The sequence below is a fragment of the Pristis pectinata genome, chromosome 20 (assembly GCF_009764475.1).
Source record: "Pristis pectinata isolate sPriPec2 chromosome 20, sPriPec2.1.pri, whole genome shotgun sequence".
Classification (NCBI taxonomy): Eukaryota; Metazoa; Chordata; class Chondrichthyes; order Rhinopristiformes; family Pristidae; genus Pristis; species Pristis pectinata.
The window spans coordinates 26760757-26778133 of NC_067424.1; the positions used below are offsets into that span (position 1 = coordinate 26760757).

At 37.8% G+C, this 17377-nt stretch overlaps 1 protein-coding gene across 1 annotated transcript in view; it reads right to left on the minus strand.

The window, feature by feature from the left end:
• Window positions 1-17377, minus strand: part of LOC127580862 (protein phosphatase 1 regulatory subunit 12B-like) — a 188362-nt gene that overhangs the window by 125954 nt on the left and 45031 nt on the right. Inside the window, 1 exon segment of the mRNA XM_052034817.1 lies at window positions 7942-8072. Coding sequence (XP_051890777.1) covers window positions 7942-8072 — 131 coding nt within the window.

The following is a 17377-nucleotide window of genomic DNA, read 5'->3' on the forward strand; positions in this document are numbered from 1 at the left end:
ACATCTAACTTGTCAATAACAAAATAAAGGCAACTTCAAGAATGTCACTCAACCTTTTATTAACAATACAATGATGCTTAAAACTAAATATTTACCGTGCACAAATCCCTCACAGAACCTCACTCTCACCAACCTATCAAAACTACATCCAGTGAACCTACAGCCCCCCTGTGATACCTACAGTGGGAAAAGATATTTGAAGCATTATTCTGACTAAAAGTCCTTAAAAAGCAGGTCAAATGCTTGCACCATTCATATTTTAAGCTGCAGAGTGAAACTGCATTTAAATATCAAAATTGACAAACACTTTAAAGTCTGTTTTTACAAAAAGGAAACAAATTGAATTAAGTCTGTACCCATTCTCTCCTGTTAGGCTCAGTATCATACTGACAACCACAACGCAAGTACAGTTCATACACCAGCAGCTCAAATCCCACATCAAACCCTGAGCACAATTAATCCAGTCTACTGAGCAATGCTGTAATCCCTGAGTTTGTTCATCAGATAAGTCACAAAACTAATGCCCCATCTGCTCTCCAGGTGGACATAAAAGATTCAATGTCATAAACAGAAGAAATGTTTTCCTCACATTCTGGCCAATGGTTATTTCTCAATCATCATTAAAATGGGTTATGCGATCATCATAAACCTGTTTGGGGAGTTTCTTGAGAAGAAACTGGCAGTCACATCTCCAACTTTAGCTGCATGCTTAAAAGTGTTTCAGTTTAAAGTGCTTTAGGACTCAAGTGGTTGCAGAAGGCACTATACAAATATTGCTCATGGAATTAAGAAACGTTAGGATTTATGATTATGTGAGCACATCGGGTGACAATGAATAGAAGAGTTGGGAATGCTGCATACACAAGGAAGAGGAAGTTAGATAAACAATGCAAAACCTAGAAAAGGATGAGAGAAGACATTATTGGAACCTGTTTCTGCAATTGTGTTTGAAATTTAGTCTTGATGAAGCTGAAGGCCTATTTTGCATGCTAGATCTTTCCATTTATCCTTTGAATTTTCACTGAGTTTCATACAAATGGACAATAAATTCTCAAACAAAAACAGAACAAAACTAACAAGCATCCTACTTGAGACTTTGGCTTTGGGATTTTCACCTCTACAACAGCAGCATTCCATATTTCTATTCAATTCCAGTAAGGCCAAATGAAGTTCAAACTGCAACAAGATACCAATAAACCAACAACCCACTTTCTATCACCATAGCTGACAGCTCTTGCAATAGCCTTCCTAGCCACTTATGGAGATGAGAGCATGGCTAAAGCACTTCAATGTACAGTGTAGAACTTTGATGAAATGCCACTGAATTTATAACTGATCACATGCCTGATTTTGGATAAGATTTACTTCAGCAAAACGAAATAGGTTGCATCTGCTGCCTAAATATAGCTATAACAAGTCAACTGCAGTATTCTTGAATATTGTAAAACAGAAAATACAAGCAATTAGGCAACTTCTCCACCCTAACCTAGATAATAAAGAATTGCAATCAGCATAGAATAAAAATCCAAAAGCAAAATACTGCAAGTGCTGAAAATTCAAAATAAAACATGCTGAAAATGTTCAGGTCAGGGAGCATCTGTGGAAAGAGAAGCAGAGTTCATGTTTCAGGTCAATGAGCTTCCACCAGATCCTGAAAATGTTGACAGTAAAAAAAAGTGCAGCAATGGAGAGAAAGGAGGCAAGGGAGGAGAACACAAAGGGAAGAGAAATAATAAGAAGAACAGGAGAGATTAAGTAACAGGCAATGGAGCAGGATGAAAGAGAGAGTGGCAACTGCTTCAGTGAATAACAGGTCAGTCTGTTAGAAGTACAAATTAGAGACAATAAATGTGTTGTGTGTTATATTACCGATAAAAAAAAGGGGTCGAAAAAGGGTGAGAAGAGAGGAAGTAAGCGTTGAAAATATGAAGCATGTGGACTAAAACTACTGAACTCAAAAGTCCTGAAGTTGAAGAATATCCAGTTGGAAGATAAGGTATTGTTTCACAAGGTTTCACTGCACAGAAAAAATATTTGGGGGGGGGGGGGGCAGGGGGGAATAAATTGGAGAATTGAAGTGACAAGCAAATGGAAACCCACGTTTATGGTTACAGACTGAACATGGGTGTTCTTCAATCTGAAACTAGTTTCGTCATATAAAGGAGACCATAACTTGAGCAGTGAATGCTGTATTCTAAAAGCATAATTAAATCACTGCTTTACATGGAAGTGCGCCTGAACTCTGGGCAGTGGGAAGCGAGCTGGTAAATGGCAAGAGCGGCCATCTCCTGGAATTACACAGGATAGTGCTCTGGAAAAGGAAAGGACTTAATGGAGATGACAGTGTACCAGTCCAACTCGGGGAACAGGCCTTTAGGAATGCTGAAATAGGAGTAGAGAAAGATGAAATTGGGAGTTATTAGACAATAGAATTTAAGGTGAAGGCCACTGGGGTAGATAGCAAAGGCAACTAGAACCCTGTCTTTGTTCTGGGAGCAATAAGTGGTGAAAGCAGAAAATAAAACCAACCCAGCTATCTTCCCTTCTGTTCTCTTGAATCCTCCTCGCCTTCTTCGCAAATTAAAACTTATTTTACATCCATGTTTTCCCAATTCCAATCAAAGGTCATCAACTGATCTGCCAACAATTTCTCTTTCAATTTGGTGCTAAGTATTGCCACCATTTTCTGCTTTATCTCAATGGAATTAACAAGGTCAGTTTTCTATTTTTATTTCTCTTTTATCCTGCACTGAGCATTCTCTACTCACTATTAAGCCAATTCATGTCTATTCACAGAAACTTGACTGGATAGAGAAAGATTTGATGACTTCTATTAATATTCATCAAATCACACATGACAAAGCCAAACAACTTTATTGAGCACCAAAGAAAAAGCATAATTTATATGAACAGTCACACAAGGAGACATCAAGAAATTGAAATCTTGGTCAAAGACAGGAAACTCCAGAGCGAAGACACCCCTAATGAAAGGTAGGGCACAGAAAGAGAATGACAGGGGTGATTAGGATAGAACCTCATCTCGCTGTTGAATGGAAACCCAAGTTGTAAAGTGGCGATTCTGGAAAAAAATGGAATTGAAAGGATTTGGAGTTCCTGATAGGAATAAAGTTATAGAATAACAGCACTGTACAGATGGAGATCATTTCATCTGCAGGGTGGCATGGTGGTGCAGCTAGTTGGAGCGCTGCCTCACAATGCCAGAGACCTGGGTTTAATCCTGAACTCAAGCTGTCAGTGAGGACTTTTCACATTCTCTGCACATGTAGGTTTCCTCTAGGTGCAGATGTGTCCTCCCACATCCCAAGGATGTGCAGATTAGTAGGTTAATTGACCCCTGTAAATTGCCCCTAGTATGTAGATGAGTGTTTGAAGTTGGAGGGAGTTGAAGTGAACCTGGGGATAATAAAAAAGGGATTAATGTAGCATTAATGTAAACGAGTGATGGATGAAGTCTACGTTAGATGAAGAGCTGGTTTCAAGTCAGCAACTAACTGTATAATTTGAAGAAAGTTATAAGTGTGGGTAATGCATTTTCCCAGCGGACTAGCTAACAGTGAAGAGGGAATCTTTGTGGTATCTGATTCATTGTGTCCATGCTGCAAACCTTTTCCAATGTTTAACCCAAGGCAAAGGCAACTCATTAAGATCAGTTCTGTTACCCCATGACTTTTCCAATGCACTAAAAATGGGAAAACTCTGGAAACAGTTCTGAGATCCTTCATCAGACCCTGAAACATAAACTGTTTTACTTCTGACAGATGAAACTTTAACTGTTATTTCATTTTGCTTTGATTTCAGAATTCCAGCGTCTGCAGGTTTTTTGATTTTCATGTTCCAATGCACTTTTGGCCTACTTTAGTCAAACTTGAGCTCATCCAAAACAACATGGTCTGTATCCACTCTTCTACCAAAACCTTAAACTCAGGACCCTCCACTTGCTGACCTGTATCACTCTCAGCTAAGCAGTACCTTTTTCAAAGCAACCCTGCCACCCCTTCCCCCCCCCCCCCCCCCACAGTGAATGGACTACATAGCAAGCACAGACACAAAAGCCCCTCTGATACCATGCCATAAATGTTATACTTCCATATAGAAAATGTTGGGGTATTCATAGGGCAGAACGTCTTCAATTATGACAAGTAATGGAGAACCATCAACATTAGATAGTCCTTCTCTATCTTCAACTGTCTTCATACATCAACTGGACTCTCAAAATGTAATCAAAATTCAGTAAATAACGCAAAATTTCCAGTAAAAGGTATACACCTTTAATAGTTTCCAAAATTTTGTAACATCGTTATATAGCTGTAGAAATAGAGAATATATAACGTTCCAAGGAGTGAGCAAGTCCGCAACTAACTGTATAATTTGAAGTAATAGCCCTGGGTAATGTTTTCCATAGCAGACTAGCTGACAGTGAATAAAGAGGGAATCTTTGTTTGTTAGTGTGCAGCTGTGTATGATGTAAAGAGAATGCAGGTTCGGTACCATGGAGGGTTTTACACTCACTTTGGCTTTCCAACAAACCTTTCCCACACTAAACAAAATTCATGTTTCAATAGGCCTCATGCCAAATGTATTAGCTGTTTGAAAATGGTTTTACAAATTTCAAAGTCCAAAGTGAACTAATGTGGGAGAGATATTTAGATAATGAGATAAGGAGCACCATCATTCCCCATTTCCATGCAGTGTTTTCTTCATTTCCTTTTAATTATTTTTGGTTAGTGGCTCTAGACTTTAAATAGTTTCTGTTACTGCATCTAAAACCATGACCTTAAAGTATTTTAAACTGCTCAATAGTCTTTCTGTCCCAGGAAAGCAACCGCAGCTTCTCTCTTCTATCAATTACAAAGCCTTCAGCTCCTTCAAGTAAGGTGGCTAGAATTAGTTACAATACTTCAAACAGGAGACATAGTTATGTTACATCGCACTTAAACAACTTCAACTCTGGCACCTTCAAAAATTCATGCAAGGGTATCCCAGGACACTGTTTTTGTACCCATTTAAACAGTGCATAGTTTAGCAAATATTCTGCTCATACTTATTGAAATGCATCACTGTAAACTTTTCCCCATATAATTTCTTGATGGAAGAGGAGAGAAGAGAGAATGTCCCAGGTGGGTGGGGTCTTTGATTATGCTGGCTGCTTCACCAAGACAACGAGAGGTAAAGACGGAGTCCAAGGAGGGGAGGCTGGCGTCCGTGATGCGCTGGGCTGTGTCCACAACTCTCTGCAGTTTCTTAGTATTACTTCTAGTGTTGCCAAATAATCAATAATGAGGCAAACAATGACCAGAAACAAAAATGAATGTGTTTTTAAAATCTATTAATCACAAAACAAAGAACAAATTAAAAAAAAAGGTCAAACGATCAGATTTAGTGAACCTGCCTCGTTCCTAGGTGATTCCACTCCTCATTCAGTGATGAGGTGTGGGACTGAAGGCTGCAACGTTGCAGGTGCCTCAGAAATAACCTGCTGACATCTGGCAGCAAGGGCTGCAGGTAGTTGCCATTTGGCTGCCAATCTGTTAAAACTCATTCGCTCTGACTGCTACTACCAAAATGGGAGGAGGGGTGCCGCAGAACAGCTAAAAGGGAATAGGTAGGAAACTACTGAGCACAATTTTAGTATCATTGACAGAGTCGTAGAGTTACACTATATTCTGCATTTATAACATTTAATTATGAAGGCAAGCATTTTCTACTCAATAATTTGATCATTCAAAAATACTAGTATTTGGTAATGTTAATCATACTGTTAAAACAATTTCAATTCCAGCTAATATCATTAAATGTTTTTGAACTGCATTTTTCAAAACAATCATTCAAAAGCTGTAATTATTTCCAAAAGCTTCCCCACCACCAGAGTGAATTTGACTTGACTGTTTGTCCAGTCCAATGATACTTCTAAATCTGAGAGCAGGCAGATTGTAGCTCTACAACTTTGGATGCATCTCATCTGGCCACTTATTTGCTTCAAATACTGTCAGCCCTTATTGCACCTCTTAATCCATTTTTATCTCACTACCTCAGCAACCACCTCAATTATCACAGCTATGGCAAAGACTTTTTTCCTTAATAAACAATGACATAAACCAACCCTTTGTATGTCAGCCATGCTTTCTGCCTCCAGCAACAGATCTCTACCTTGGTCTCTAATTAGCCCCATCACTCTTCCAGTAACCCTTTCTTGGTACCCTTGTGTATGACGCAGGGGAAACAGGATCATAAATAGCTTGTTTAGAAAGCCAGACGACCAACTTATCCCTTGGAAGTGCTGTACGATTTTGGCATTCCACAGATATATCCACAATATAACAGAACCCATCATACTGCAAAATAATATGTAGACTAAAAATCTTCTAAGCCAAGTTTCTATAAAAAAAAGTGCTAAGTGCAACAAGGGTGAATTGAAGACTCGTGACACCAATTAATGAAGAAACTTCAAGGAAAAATTCTGCAGTCTTCATTATGATATTCAGCCTCGTAAATATTAACAGGTACATAAGCTAAATGCATTTCTTTTGAAATTCCCAATGTATACACTAAATATCTCCTTCGATCAAAATTTTCCAAATGCTTAGTCTTTCAAATGAAAGAATTCTCAGCCATGGACCTCAAGAACAAGATATGAACAAAATTACATCCTATAATTTAGGGATCTAGTCTTCGAGGTCATCTATCAAAATCAGATGTGTTTTGGACATGCATAAAATGATGCTCATTAACATAATTGTCCAGTGGATGCTACAGGTACTTTATGCCCCAAATCCATTCTCCTTCAATGATACACGCTCTTGGTGGCATAGATATTGCACAATAGAAGTAGGTAGACAGCTGGATAACGTTGGAAGAGTATTGAGGTGCAGAAGCAATACCATGCACACAAAAGAAATAGCAATCACAAAGGAAAGAGGGATAATAAAAGTCACTTCAGAACCCCTTGACTGGAGTCTGCAGAGAGCTTGGAAGTAAAAGAGTGGAAAGAGATTCCATTAGTGGGCAAAAAAATTCTCAGATCAGTAACATAACATTTGGCAAGCTAAAAGCATCAAGCCTGACAGAATAGCAAAATCATAACTCAAAAATTCATCATCTCAAATGACTTTGATAATATCTACTCAGATTCCAGAATGGGCATTCTGATTTACCAAGAAAAATGATACACAAGGTGATATCATGTTTCTAAGAGATTAAACTTAAGCTATTCGCACATAGATTTCAAGCATCTAGGAGAGCAAACAGTGAAAAAAAGTTTGGTGCAAACTAATCATTTTTCCAGGAAATGCACTGACTAGTCTTCAGATATGTGGGCAGGTAAGTGGGATTGAGGGGAAGGAAAAATTTATCAGGATACATAAATGGGCAATTTAGTCATAAATCAAAGTTGTATAATCTGTCCTTATCTTAGATAAACTGTTGATTTCAAATTTTGGGTCATGGCCATTTGGAAACGGGAAAGTTAGAGCATGGAGGTTTTGGTACAATGTAGGCCAAGTTGAGAAATATAAAACTGAGGCACTAAATTGCACCCTCCTGCCAGTAGTGGTGCTGTAATGTACTAAGTTCACTTTGTAAGTTTCCAATATGTAAATAATATCAATGCAATGGAAAAAGTTGACAAAGTAAGCATATACAAGATTATTTTAATATGCGTACTTGCACAATAGCAGCTGATCACTGAGGAACCTTATTCTTATAAGAATGCACAAGTCCATCTCCATAAAAGCTGCCGAGGCATATCAACTGAAAGTAATAAACTATTTTTAGACAGGCAGATGGAATTAAAATAGAGATCAACCATAATTTAACGAAAAAGTGGAAACAGACTCAATACCAAAATACCATGCATCTCATTTTTTTTTATTCCCAATTCACATATTTGAATCACAAAGCTACTTTATGCAAACATCCACTTACTCTGCTATATTTATATATCCGCAGGATGCCACAGCATGCAGTGGTGTCCAGCCCTCATTATCTGGTTGATTAGTGTCTGCACAGTGCTCCACGAGAAACTTTACCATTTCAAGGTTCTCATCAATGCAGGCCTACAAAACAAGAAAAAGAAATTTATCTTTGCCATCAAAATATTGCATAGGAATTTGAAAAAATAAAATGGGATTTATTATTATTGTAAATAACATGGTAAAAACAGGCACAATAAAGTAATTGACTCATGTCATAAGTGCCCTTCCATCTCCCAAAACACAGGCTCAAACCAAAAATCACTTTAAAGGTGACAAATATTGTACAACATAGATGTCCATTAGAAATTAAGTTAGGCTAACAATGCAAAGCACAAGTACGATAAAACCAGCTTAGCTAGCCAAACAATCCAAGAAAAGCCAACAGCACTCATACATAAAATTATTAAAACATAAATGCAGAATTATCAATGAATTTTGAAAGATCAAGAATATCAGCACAAACATATGTCTGTGATCTCTCATATCTGCGTGGATCCTCCCACCCTTTACGCAATAATTGCTGATTGTAACCAAATCAACACAAATTTTATAAAATCACAGTTGGTGAAATAATATACAAGGTCAATCTATCAGCTTATCCATCCAGATAACACTATGTCAGGATCTTAAGGATTCAAAACTAATCATTGTCTTTTAACATTTTGAGCATAAAGATGCCAAATTACTCAACATTCTTGAGAAACGTTGATAAAATAACTCACAACTTCATGGCCAGATTTCAGATACAGGCAACCCAACACTATACTGTTGGTGTTATGGAAATTCCCCCTTACAGAATTCACAGATCACTACCCAAAAATTTAAGATGCAGAATCTCACTTTTCTTTACACGTGCAGATGATGCAGATCTGCATAATGGAAAATTGCAATATGGACAGTCTTCTAGGAACACACTTATTACCATCTACATTAGAACTATGGTGTCTTTCTGAATTTAAGTAAAACTAGGTCTTCTGACATCCGATTTACATTCCTTCCAGCTTCTCAGCTGGTAATGAGATTTGTTAAATTAAACACTGCAGATGTTTCACGTATGCAGCTACTCAGAAAAAAAAACACAATCCAAATTGTAAAACATTTTAGCGTATGACAAATAGTCAGTGAATAAAAATGCTACAATCGTAGCTCATCAGGTTTTAGTGACAGACGAGCCCACTTAAATTCCAACCACTTTGGTTTATGCAATAATCAAGGCAACTTTATTTTGATAAAGAAAGAGGCAAGATAGTCACGGCTGGCTTGGTGAATTGCAAATTTTACTTGCCCAAATTTCTTTATAATTCTGTAACAGGACTCAACAGGATTTCTGCTCTCCACACTTGCAGAATAATTACAATATATAAAACACAGCTTCACACAAATAGACAACTTTTAGCTTTAACACTTTTAAAATTATTAACTGTTCTTATTTTAACAAGAAACACATTCAGAAGTTTAAAATTTTAAGACACTTGTTGTTTGGGATAAATTTGACAACTGGCTAAACTAGAGAGAATGTCAGTTTTTTTTCAGCTGTTCATGAGCAGGAATTATTCTGACAAATTCCTTCCACCCAAACCACCTCCATGAAACCACAGTTACATGCACAAGGAAGGACTGAGGTATATATAAAACACAACTTCATGACCTAGAGTATTTTAACAACAGTACACAAAACTTCAACAAAGAAAGAACTAATAATAATAAATCGGGTAGAAATCAAACCACACAAAATAACCAAAGGATGCCAGGTGGTTTTATGGAATTATGTTCCCTGTTGAGTTTACAAATCCCTTTACTTATTCTACACAAGTAAAGAGATGATTTAAAGGGTTTGCTTTATTGATTATTGCAGTTATTGTGGTTTCACGCTGCTTTAACAAATACCAATCCAGTAAAAGTTAGGAATTAAATCCTGTTGATGCAATTTTTTTTTCCCAACTGATGAGACTGAAAAAAAATCTGAATATGAATTTTACAACTGATACCTAACCCTGTCAGCTAATTACAGTTAAGATACACATTACAAAAGTAAATAAATATAGGGAGAAAATTAAAATCACAGATGAAGCTCTTACAAAACAAGAGATAATAAATATTACCCTAGATACAATTTCACTAAATCGAGGCAAAAATAACAATGAATATCGTTACCATATTCCACTCCACCCAAAAAAAAATTAGGCCTCACTATAACCATCAAAATTCCCTTCCTCAAATGCCTCCTTAAAACCTAACTCTGCTACTATTTGAAGCCAACTTTTTCATATTATGAATAGGGGCACTCTTCAACGGTGAAATGCCGCGAAATGATTTGCTACATTAAAAGGATCCATTTAAATGGAATTTTACAACATTGACACTAGCACATCACTTCACGGATTGCAATATATTATTTGATATGGACTGTTCATTGACACCTTTCAGTTGTGACTTGATAAGTATCTGCCCCACTGAATATACTCTAATGCAGTGTGGTGCATCAGAATCTGGAAGAATATATTCCTCAAAAGGGATAAAGTAGCTTTGCAGACTCCAGATGTCTGCTTTCATACCCCACCGATTTCAATGACAAAATGCAGAGAAACTAGAAGTCACACATACCAATGCCTGTTATTTCATGTAAAACTACAATGTAAACAATGTTGTTAACTTCCAAACAAAACAGAAGACCATTAGTTTACTTTAGGGTATTTGCTTCATTGTGTACATGAAGCAATTAAATACCTATCAGCTGAACTGCTTCACCATTTGTTTAGCTTCTAATCAAACCAAATTTGCTTGTCTGTTGATTAAGTGAATTAATATGATTGTAAATTTTGATACTCCCACCATCAGTCCACTATTTCACTCATGCGTCTATTCAGACTAGTTTACTGTATTTCAAGAGCATGAATTTAACAAGATTCTCTAATTATTTCAACTACAATGATTCTACTTCAAAATCCATATGAGTATCCCTGTTAAAAAATGTGAGATTTGTAACAGTGAAAATTTGTAACATAGTTGACTCTTGACATTTGCGAGATGAGGAAGATCACCTATTCTGTTTTAAATGGGCGAACCCCTTTTTTAAAAAATTAGCTGTCACGCTTTATCATAAATGACTGCAATTGAAAAAGCGCTTCATTGGCTACAAAGCCTCAGGAATATCCAGAGGTCAGGAGAGGCACCATAAAAATTAAAGCCGTTTTTAATATTTAAAAAAATCACATCGCATGCAGGTCTCCGACTGAAGTACATGCCTCTGGCACACATGGTTCAACGTTTTCAAGACAGCAGCTCTTGAATGTTATTAAAATATATTAAAAATATACTTTGACAGGGATATTTTAATTATATGGAAAGAGCATTCAGTTTGAGTAGGACTGGAGAATTGTCACATCTTCATCAATAGTTTATCTTTTATTGAGTACACATCAAGCATGCAATATTCTCCTTATGAAAGATCAAATTCATTCCAATACAAAAGATTGGCATTGTACACAATCTCAGGGCACTTCAAAGCCAATGACATGAAACCCTCATCTTCATTTCTTAGGTAAATTCAGCACCTGTTTTGCATACATCAAAATCATTTAATTATTCATATTCTTTGATGTGCATGTGCCAGTGTACACTATTGAGTTTGAACTGGATTTGAGCACTGATATCTTCAGTAGTGCTGGCTGGCCATGAGATTGGAGGTACTGAGGATGAAATAATCAGAGAAGCTATGCAATTGTTATATATTAATTTAAGAGCTAACAGGTGCACAACCTGACACTACATGCTCCAAATCCAAGTTTTTGCTTGATATGCACTGCTTTCTACTAACCAAATTCAACTTTAAGCTAGTATAAAATTAGATTTGGAGCTGTAGAAGACTAGTTTGAAGTCAACTCAAGGCAAATTACAGGCAATATCCGTATCATGATTCTCTGTAACGCAGACCCCTTTTCCATCTATTCCCACGTTTTAAGTAGAGGTGTGCTCGTATGGGATATTTTTCTCTCATATTAAGCCATTTTATCAGTTGTAACAACCAAGGCCAATATTAGACTCGAGAGATGGACAAGACTCGTGTGAAAACAATAAATTGTGTCCATTTTTATTTTTAGTCACTCAATACTGTAGGGGAATGAGATTTGGATATGACATTACCACATCAATCAGGTTAGCAGTCATAGCGAGTCCCTCCTTTGCCACACCCCCTCCAGTCCGAGGATACATAAACAGATGTCTCAGAGTACAGTGCTGCCGTGCTCTTCATCTGCAAGGCATTTTCTCTGATGCGCAAGGCTTGTGGATTAGGAAAGAGTTTAGGAAATGGGGATATCAGGGAAAGAGATGGGATTTGAGGATTAGGGATTCAAGGGTGGTGTAGGAGTTCAAAGTAATGGGTTAAAGCACATAGACTTAGTGGAAGTTGAGTAAGGCTAATGGATTAGTTCAAGGAGCTGGCATTGGCTACTATGGCTCCTCAAAGTACAGTGCATCAGAGAAAATGCCTGAGTGGCTATGTTATCTTCCTTCTGGTATATCACCCAACTAAATATTTTTAGTTCAAAAATCATAACACTGAATAGTTCCCATCAGTACGATTTGAAAGATGACCTAGATTTACAATCTATAAATCACAAAATTAACAGCCACATGACACAAGATAATTGTAGTGTAGACAACAGGTAAACTACACACTGCACTACAAGTATAATGGAGAAAGGAAATTGGTACATAGCCATGAAAATTTTATCTTTGCTCATCAGATGCTTTCAAATGATTGATGCAAATTATTGCACATCTTCACCAAAACAGATCTAAATTCATGAGCAAGTTAAAGCTCTAACACTTAAGGCAACATAATTGCATCTGTTATGCTGTACAATGGTAGTGTTAAAATGGCTTGGATTTTAAAGACATGGTGGGGGGGGGGAGAGAGGAGGAGTGGAGGGGGATGGTGCCTACTACTGACCTAAAAAGAAACTTGTCCATAAAACATCAGTAAATTCTGGGGCAGGGATCTGCCCACGTCAATCGGTGACAAGCAGTTTTGATGGCATTCAGCAATGTTACTTAGCCGAAAAACCAAACAGACTGCAAACTAATAAGTAAAATGTTCTAAATTTCACTACTTTATAAATATTTGAGGAAGAAAAGATTACGCCATATACCTGAATAAAGTAATTCATTGTATTTCAAACTTCAAGAAGTTAAATTTAAAATAGACTAACTTTTGAAAATTATTCAAGAAACCAAGGAGGTCACTCAACAGCAACGATAGTTTTGTATGGTGTCTAAATCTCTCCTGCACCTCTTCCAGCAAGGCATAACATATTTAGTTTTTGTTTGAAACAAAGAACTTAACATTTTACTGATTCTGTAATTATTGGCAGCAACACTCAGTTATTTCCACTCTTCCCTCCTCTATTTGCCTATCACCCCTCCCTACCTGGATCCATCTATTGCTTGCCAGTCCTTGCTCCACCCCTTCCCCTCCAGTCTTTAGACTGGTATCTCCCCTCCCCTCTTTCAGTCCAGATGAAGGCTCTTGACCTGAAATATTAACTGTCCATCTCCCTCCACAGATGCTGCCTGACACAGTTCTTCAAACATTTAGTTTTTTTTGCTAATTCATGCTCATCTACTACAAACGTAGCCAGGAGCAAAAATTGCAGCATGCTGACTACATTGAGATTTTATTTTTAAACAAAAGTCTTAAGTACTACATACTGTCAGCTAATGGCTCTGCAGGTTTATTCACCAAGTAATTAAGTGATTCTAACTAGAAGATTCAGTATCAATCTCCATATTGCACCAAGTCTGCACTTTAGCCACATCCTTGTGCACATTTTACATTTAGCAAATGATTGAGAGAAGAGGGAGTAAAATGTCACTGTACCCATCCCCTATAGCTATTATAGAAATAAATGCTCATCTGTATTAGCTAAGAAATTGGATTCAACTGTATCGTCAAAAGATGAGTGTCATTTTTTGTCTCATTAGACTTCCGTAAAGTGGTCTTGAGCATTTCCTTACGTGGTCAGAGGTCGAGCAACTATATCTTTACATTCAATTGCTTAATCCAAATAATTGCAATCAGTAGTAGAAGGTTTCACTATGCTGCTTCCTTCATATTGGTAAATCAGATATTGAGTCTATATATTCCAGTTTGCTCTGTGACATCATAGTCAAACCTGAGTTTTTATTTACCATCTGTCCAGGCACCTACCACCTCCTGTGGCCTATGAAGCTCTGGTGCAGGGTCACACACAAGCTCTGCAATGATCTGCTTTAGTTCTTTCATAAAAATGTTTGTAGATTCAAAGCTATCATTTAAAACTAAATTTGCTATTCCTGTCCAAAAGAACTGACCTTAGCTGCAATAATATTTATAATCAATACACCAGATTCAGCACCAAGATTTTTTTAAAATTAAAAACTGCTAAACTGCAACTGAAGTTACACTCACAAATTTATATTTAGAATATTTAAGTTTTTAGTAACTTAATGTCATCCTAACAGTAAATTCAATCTGACTTTATACTAAAAAAGTATCTACTGCAGCATTACTAGAATATGTCATTTTTAACTATTACAGATCCAAGATGAATTTTATAAGTAACATAAACTTAATTTTCTGATTCAAATCTTCAAGGTGATTTCATCACACTAATTTTGCAATAACTGAGAATTTTCCAACATTTAAACTGCAGGAAAGAAAATCAAATACGTGTTTTAAAATTAAAAACGAATCTAATACATTTGACTACATTGTTACTTTAGATGCAAGGAAGGCTTCAACAGAGCAAGCAGAGAGGTAAATAATCAGGAGGCATAGGTTAAGCAACATAAAAAACCTACAGCACAATTCAGGCCCTTTGGCCCACAAAGCTGTGCCAAGCATGTCCCTACCTTAGAAATTACTAGGCTCACCCACAGCCGTCTATTTTTTTAAGCTCCATATACCTATCCAAAAGTATCTTAGAAGAAGCTATCGTATCCGCCTCCACCACTGTTGCCGGTAGCCCATTCCACACACTCACCACTCTGATTAAACAAGTGTAATAATTCGACAATGGAAGAGAAAAACAAATGTTGGGATTAAGAAATTCACATTTTGAAAGGATAAACTGATGCAGTTTGAAAGTGTCAGAAACCTTAATGTGCCATTGCTAACAAGGCTACAAAATTGAAAGTTGGCACATGGGATGAGCACAAACAGCTTTTTTCCTCTACTGCCATGTGCAATGGGTAGAATAACTATCTAAGCCATAAATTTTTATGACTTCATTATAAAATCAGAACCATTTATCACTGGGGTGAAATTATATTGCTACTTTAACTACTAAACAAATTGGTTTTTGCTATCCAATAGTCCTGAACAACAGCATAACAAAAATGACTTAATGATCAGACCATGAAGTATAATAAAACAAGTCCTACTTCAAAAATGTACACTATATAGTTTCAAAAACAATGCTCTACCATGGCAAATATAGCTTCAAGCCCTAAGGAGTGTCAGTATATAAAAATGTTTTTATAATGTGCATTTAAAAAAAACTGACAAAACAAAAGGCAGCTACCAATTGCTTTACAGGAAATCTGCTGGCACAAGAGAAATATGCAACACATCCAAATAATAACACAAATGTCTCAGACCAGAAGCACAGCATTAAGTACAATTCAGAGGCCAAATTATCTGTGGAAGAAACAAAGCAGCAGGCGCAATGGATTCTTGAGGAAAAATGGAAACAAAATTCTCCAATTCTACGTAGGTAGCGGAGTAACTTTTTTAATAGTTGGTAATACCATCACAAAGATCTGGGCAGATGCAACTTCATTCACACAAAAGCTACATGAATCCTGGCCAACAGTAGCTGAGGCAAGTCTTGTTATGACAGCAAAGCAGCACACAATTTGATTTTGTGGCTATTGCATTCCATTACAAATTCCCAAAATCAATGTATGAGTGGAAATTCATTCTGCAACTCCTAACAAATTATTTGCCTGAAAATATTATTTAAATTATATATTTTTTGTTAGTTCCAGCAACCACAGCAGCAGCGGAGAGAAGCCAGCAGCTTTTTTTTTTGAAGTTGTTTCTGATTGACCAAGTGCATGGCAACTTGGCCAATAAAAGGCAGGTAGGGTAAAGTGGAGCAGCCATTGTGTAAGTGGGCCAGTGTAAGAATGGGCAACTGACGCTTTGGCTCAAGAGGCTTAGGTGTGAAGAGGTAGAGGCTAACGCGAGGTTGTGTTAAGTTCTATTTCTTTATTATTGTACAGGTAGAGCAGTGGGAATGACACCCAGTGCAGTGGTGTGCTCCTCTTGCATGATGTGAGAAGTCAGGGAGACCTCCAGTATCCCAGATGACAACATGTGCAAGTAGTGCATCCGACTGCAGCTCCTTACAGACTGTTAGGGAACAGCAGCCTAGCTGGGTGACCCTCAGGAGAGAGAAAGGGAATAGGTAGTCAGGGCAGGGTACAGCTGTGGCCATTCCCCTCAAAAAACAAGTATATCGTTTTATATATTGTTTGGTGTGGGGGGGGGGGGGGGGGCGGGGGGGTGGAGGAAGATGACCTACCGGGGAAAGCCACAGCGGTCAGGTCTCGGGCACAGAGTCTAGCTCTTTGGCTCAGAAGTTGGGGGGGGGGGGGGTGGCTGCAGAGAGAAGAGGCAAGCGGTAGCAATAGGGGATTCATTGGTTAGGGTAGCAGACAGGAGGTTCTGTGGATGAGAACGAGACTCTTGGATGGTATGTGGCCTCCCAGGTGCCAGGGTCAGATGTCTCAGATGAGTCCAGAGCATTAAGGGGAGGGTGAACAGCCAGAGGCCATGGTACACACTGGTACCAATAACATAGGCTGGAAAAATGACAAGGTCCTGCAAAGTGAATTCAGGGAGTTAGGTGCTAAGTTAAAATACAGGACCTCCAGGGTGGTGATCTCAGGATTACTACCCGTGCCACGTGTTAGTGAGGCAAGAAATAGGAAGATAGTGCAGTTTAACACATGGCTAAGCAGATGGTGTGGAGGTGGAGGTGGGAAGGCTTCAGATTTTTAGATCACTGGGCTCTTCCAGGGCAGGGCAGATGGTATTTGTACAAATGGGACAGTTTGTACCTGAACAGGAGGGGAGATTTGCTAGTGCTGCTCAGGGGGAGTTTAAACTAGAGTTGCAGGGGGGTGGGAACCAGAGTGGCAGGACATCAAGTGGAGAGGCTGTGAGAGAAAATAGATGTTAAGACTACAAGCAAAGATGGAAACCGAAAGGTTGAGCTTGGTGGGACTAATGTTCTGAGTTGCGTCTATTTTAATGCAAGGAGTATTGTAGGTAAGGCAGATGAACTTAGAGTGTGCATCCGTATGTGGAATTATGATGTTGTAGCCATTACTGAGAC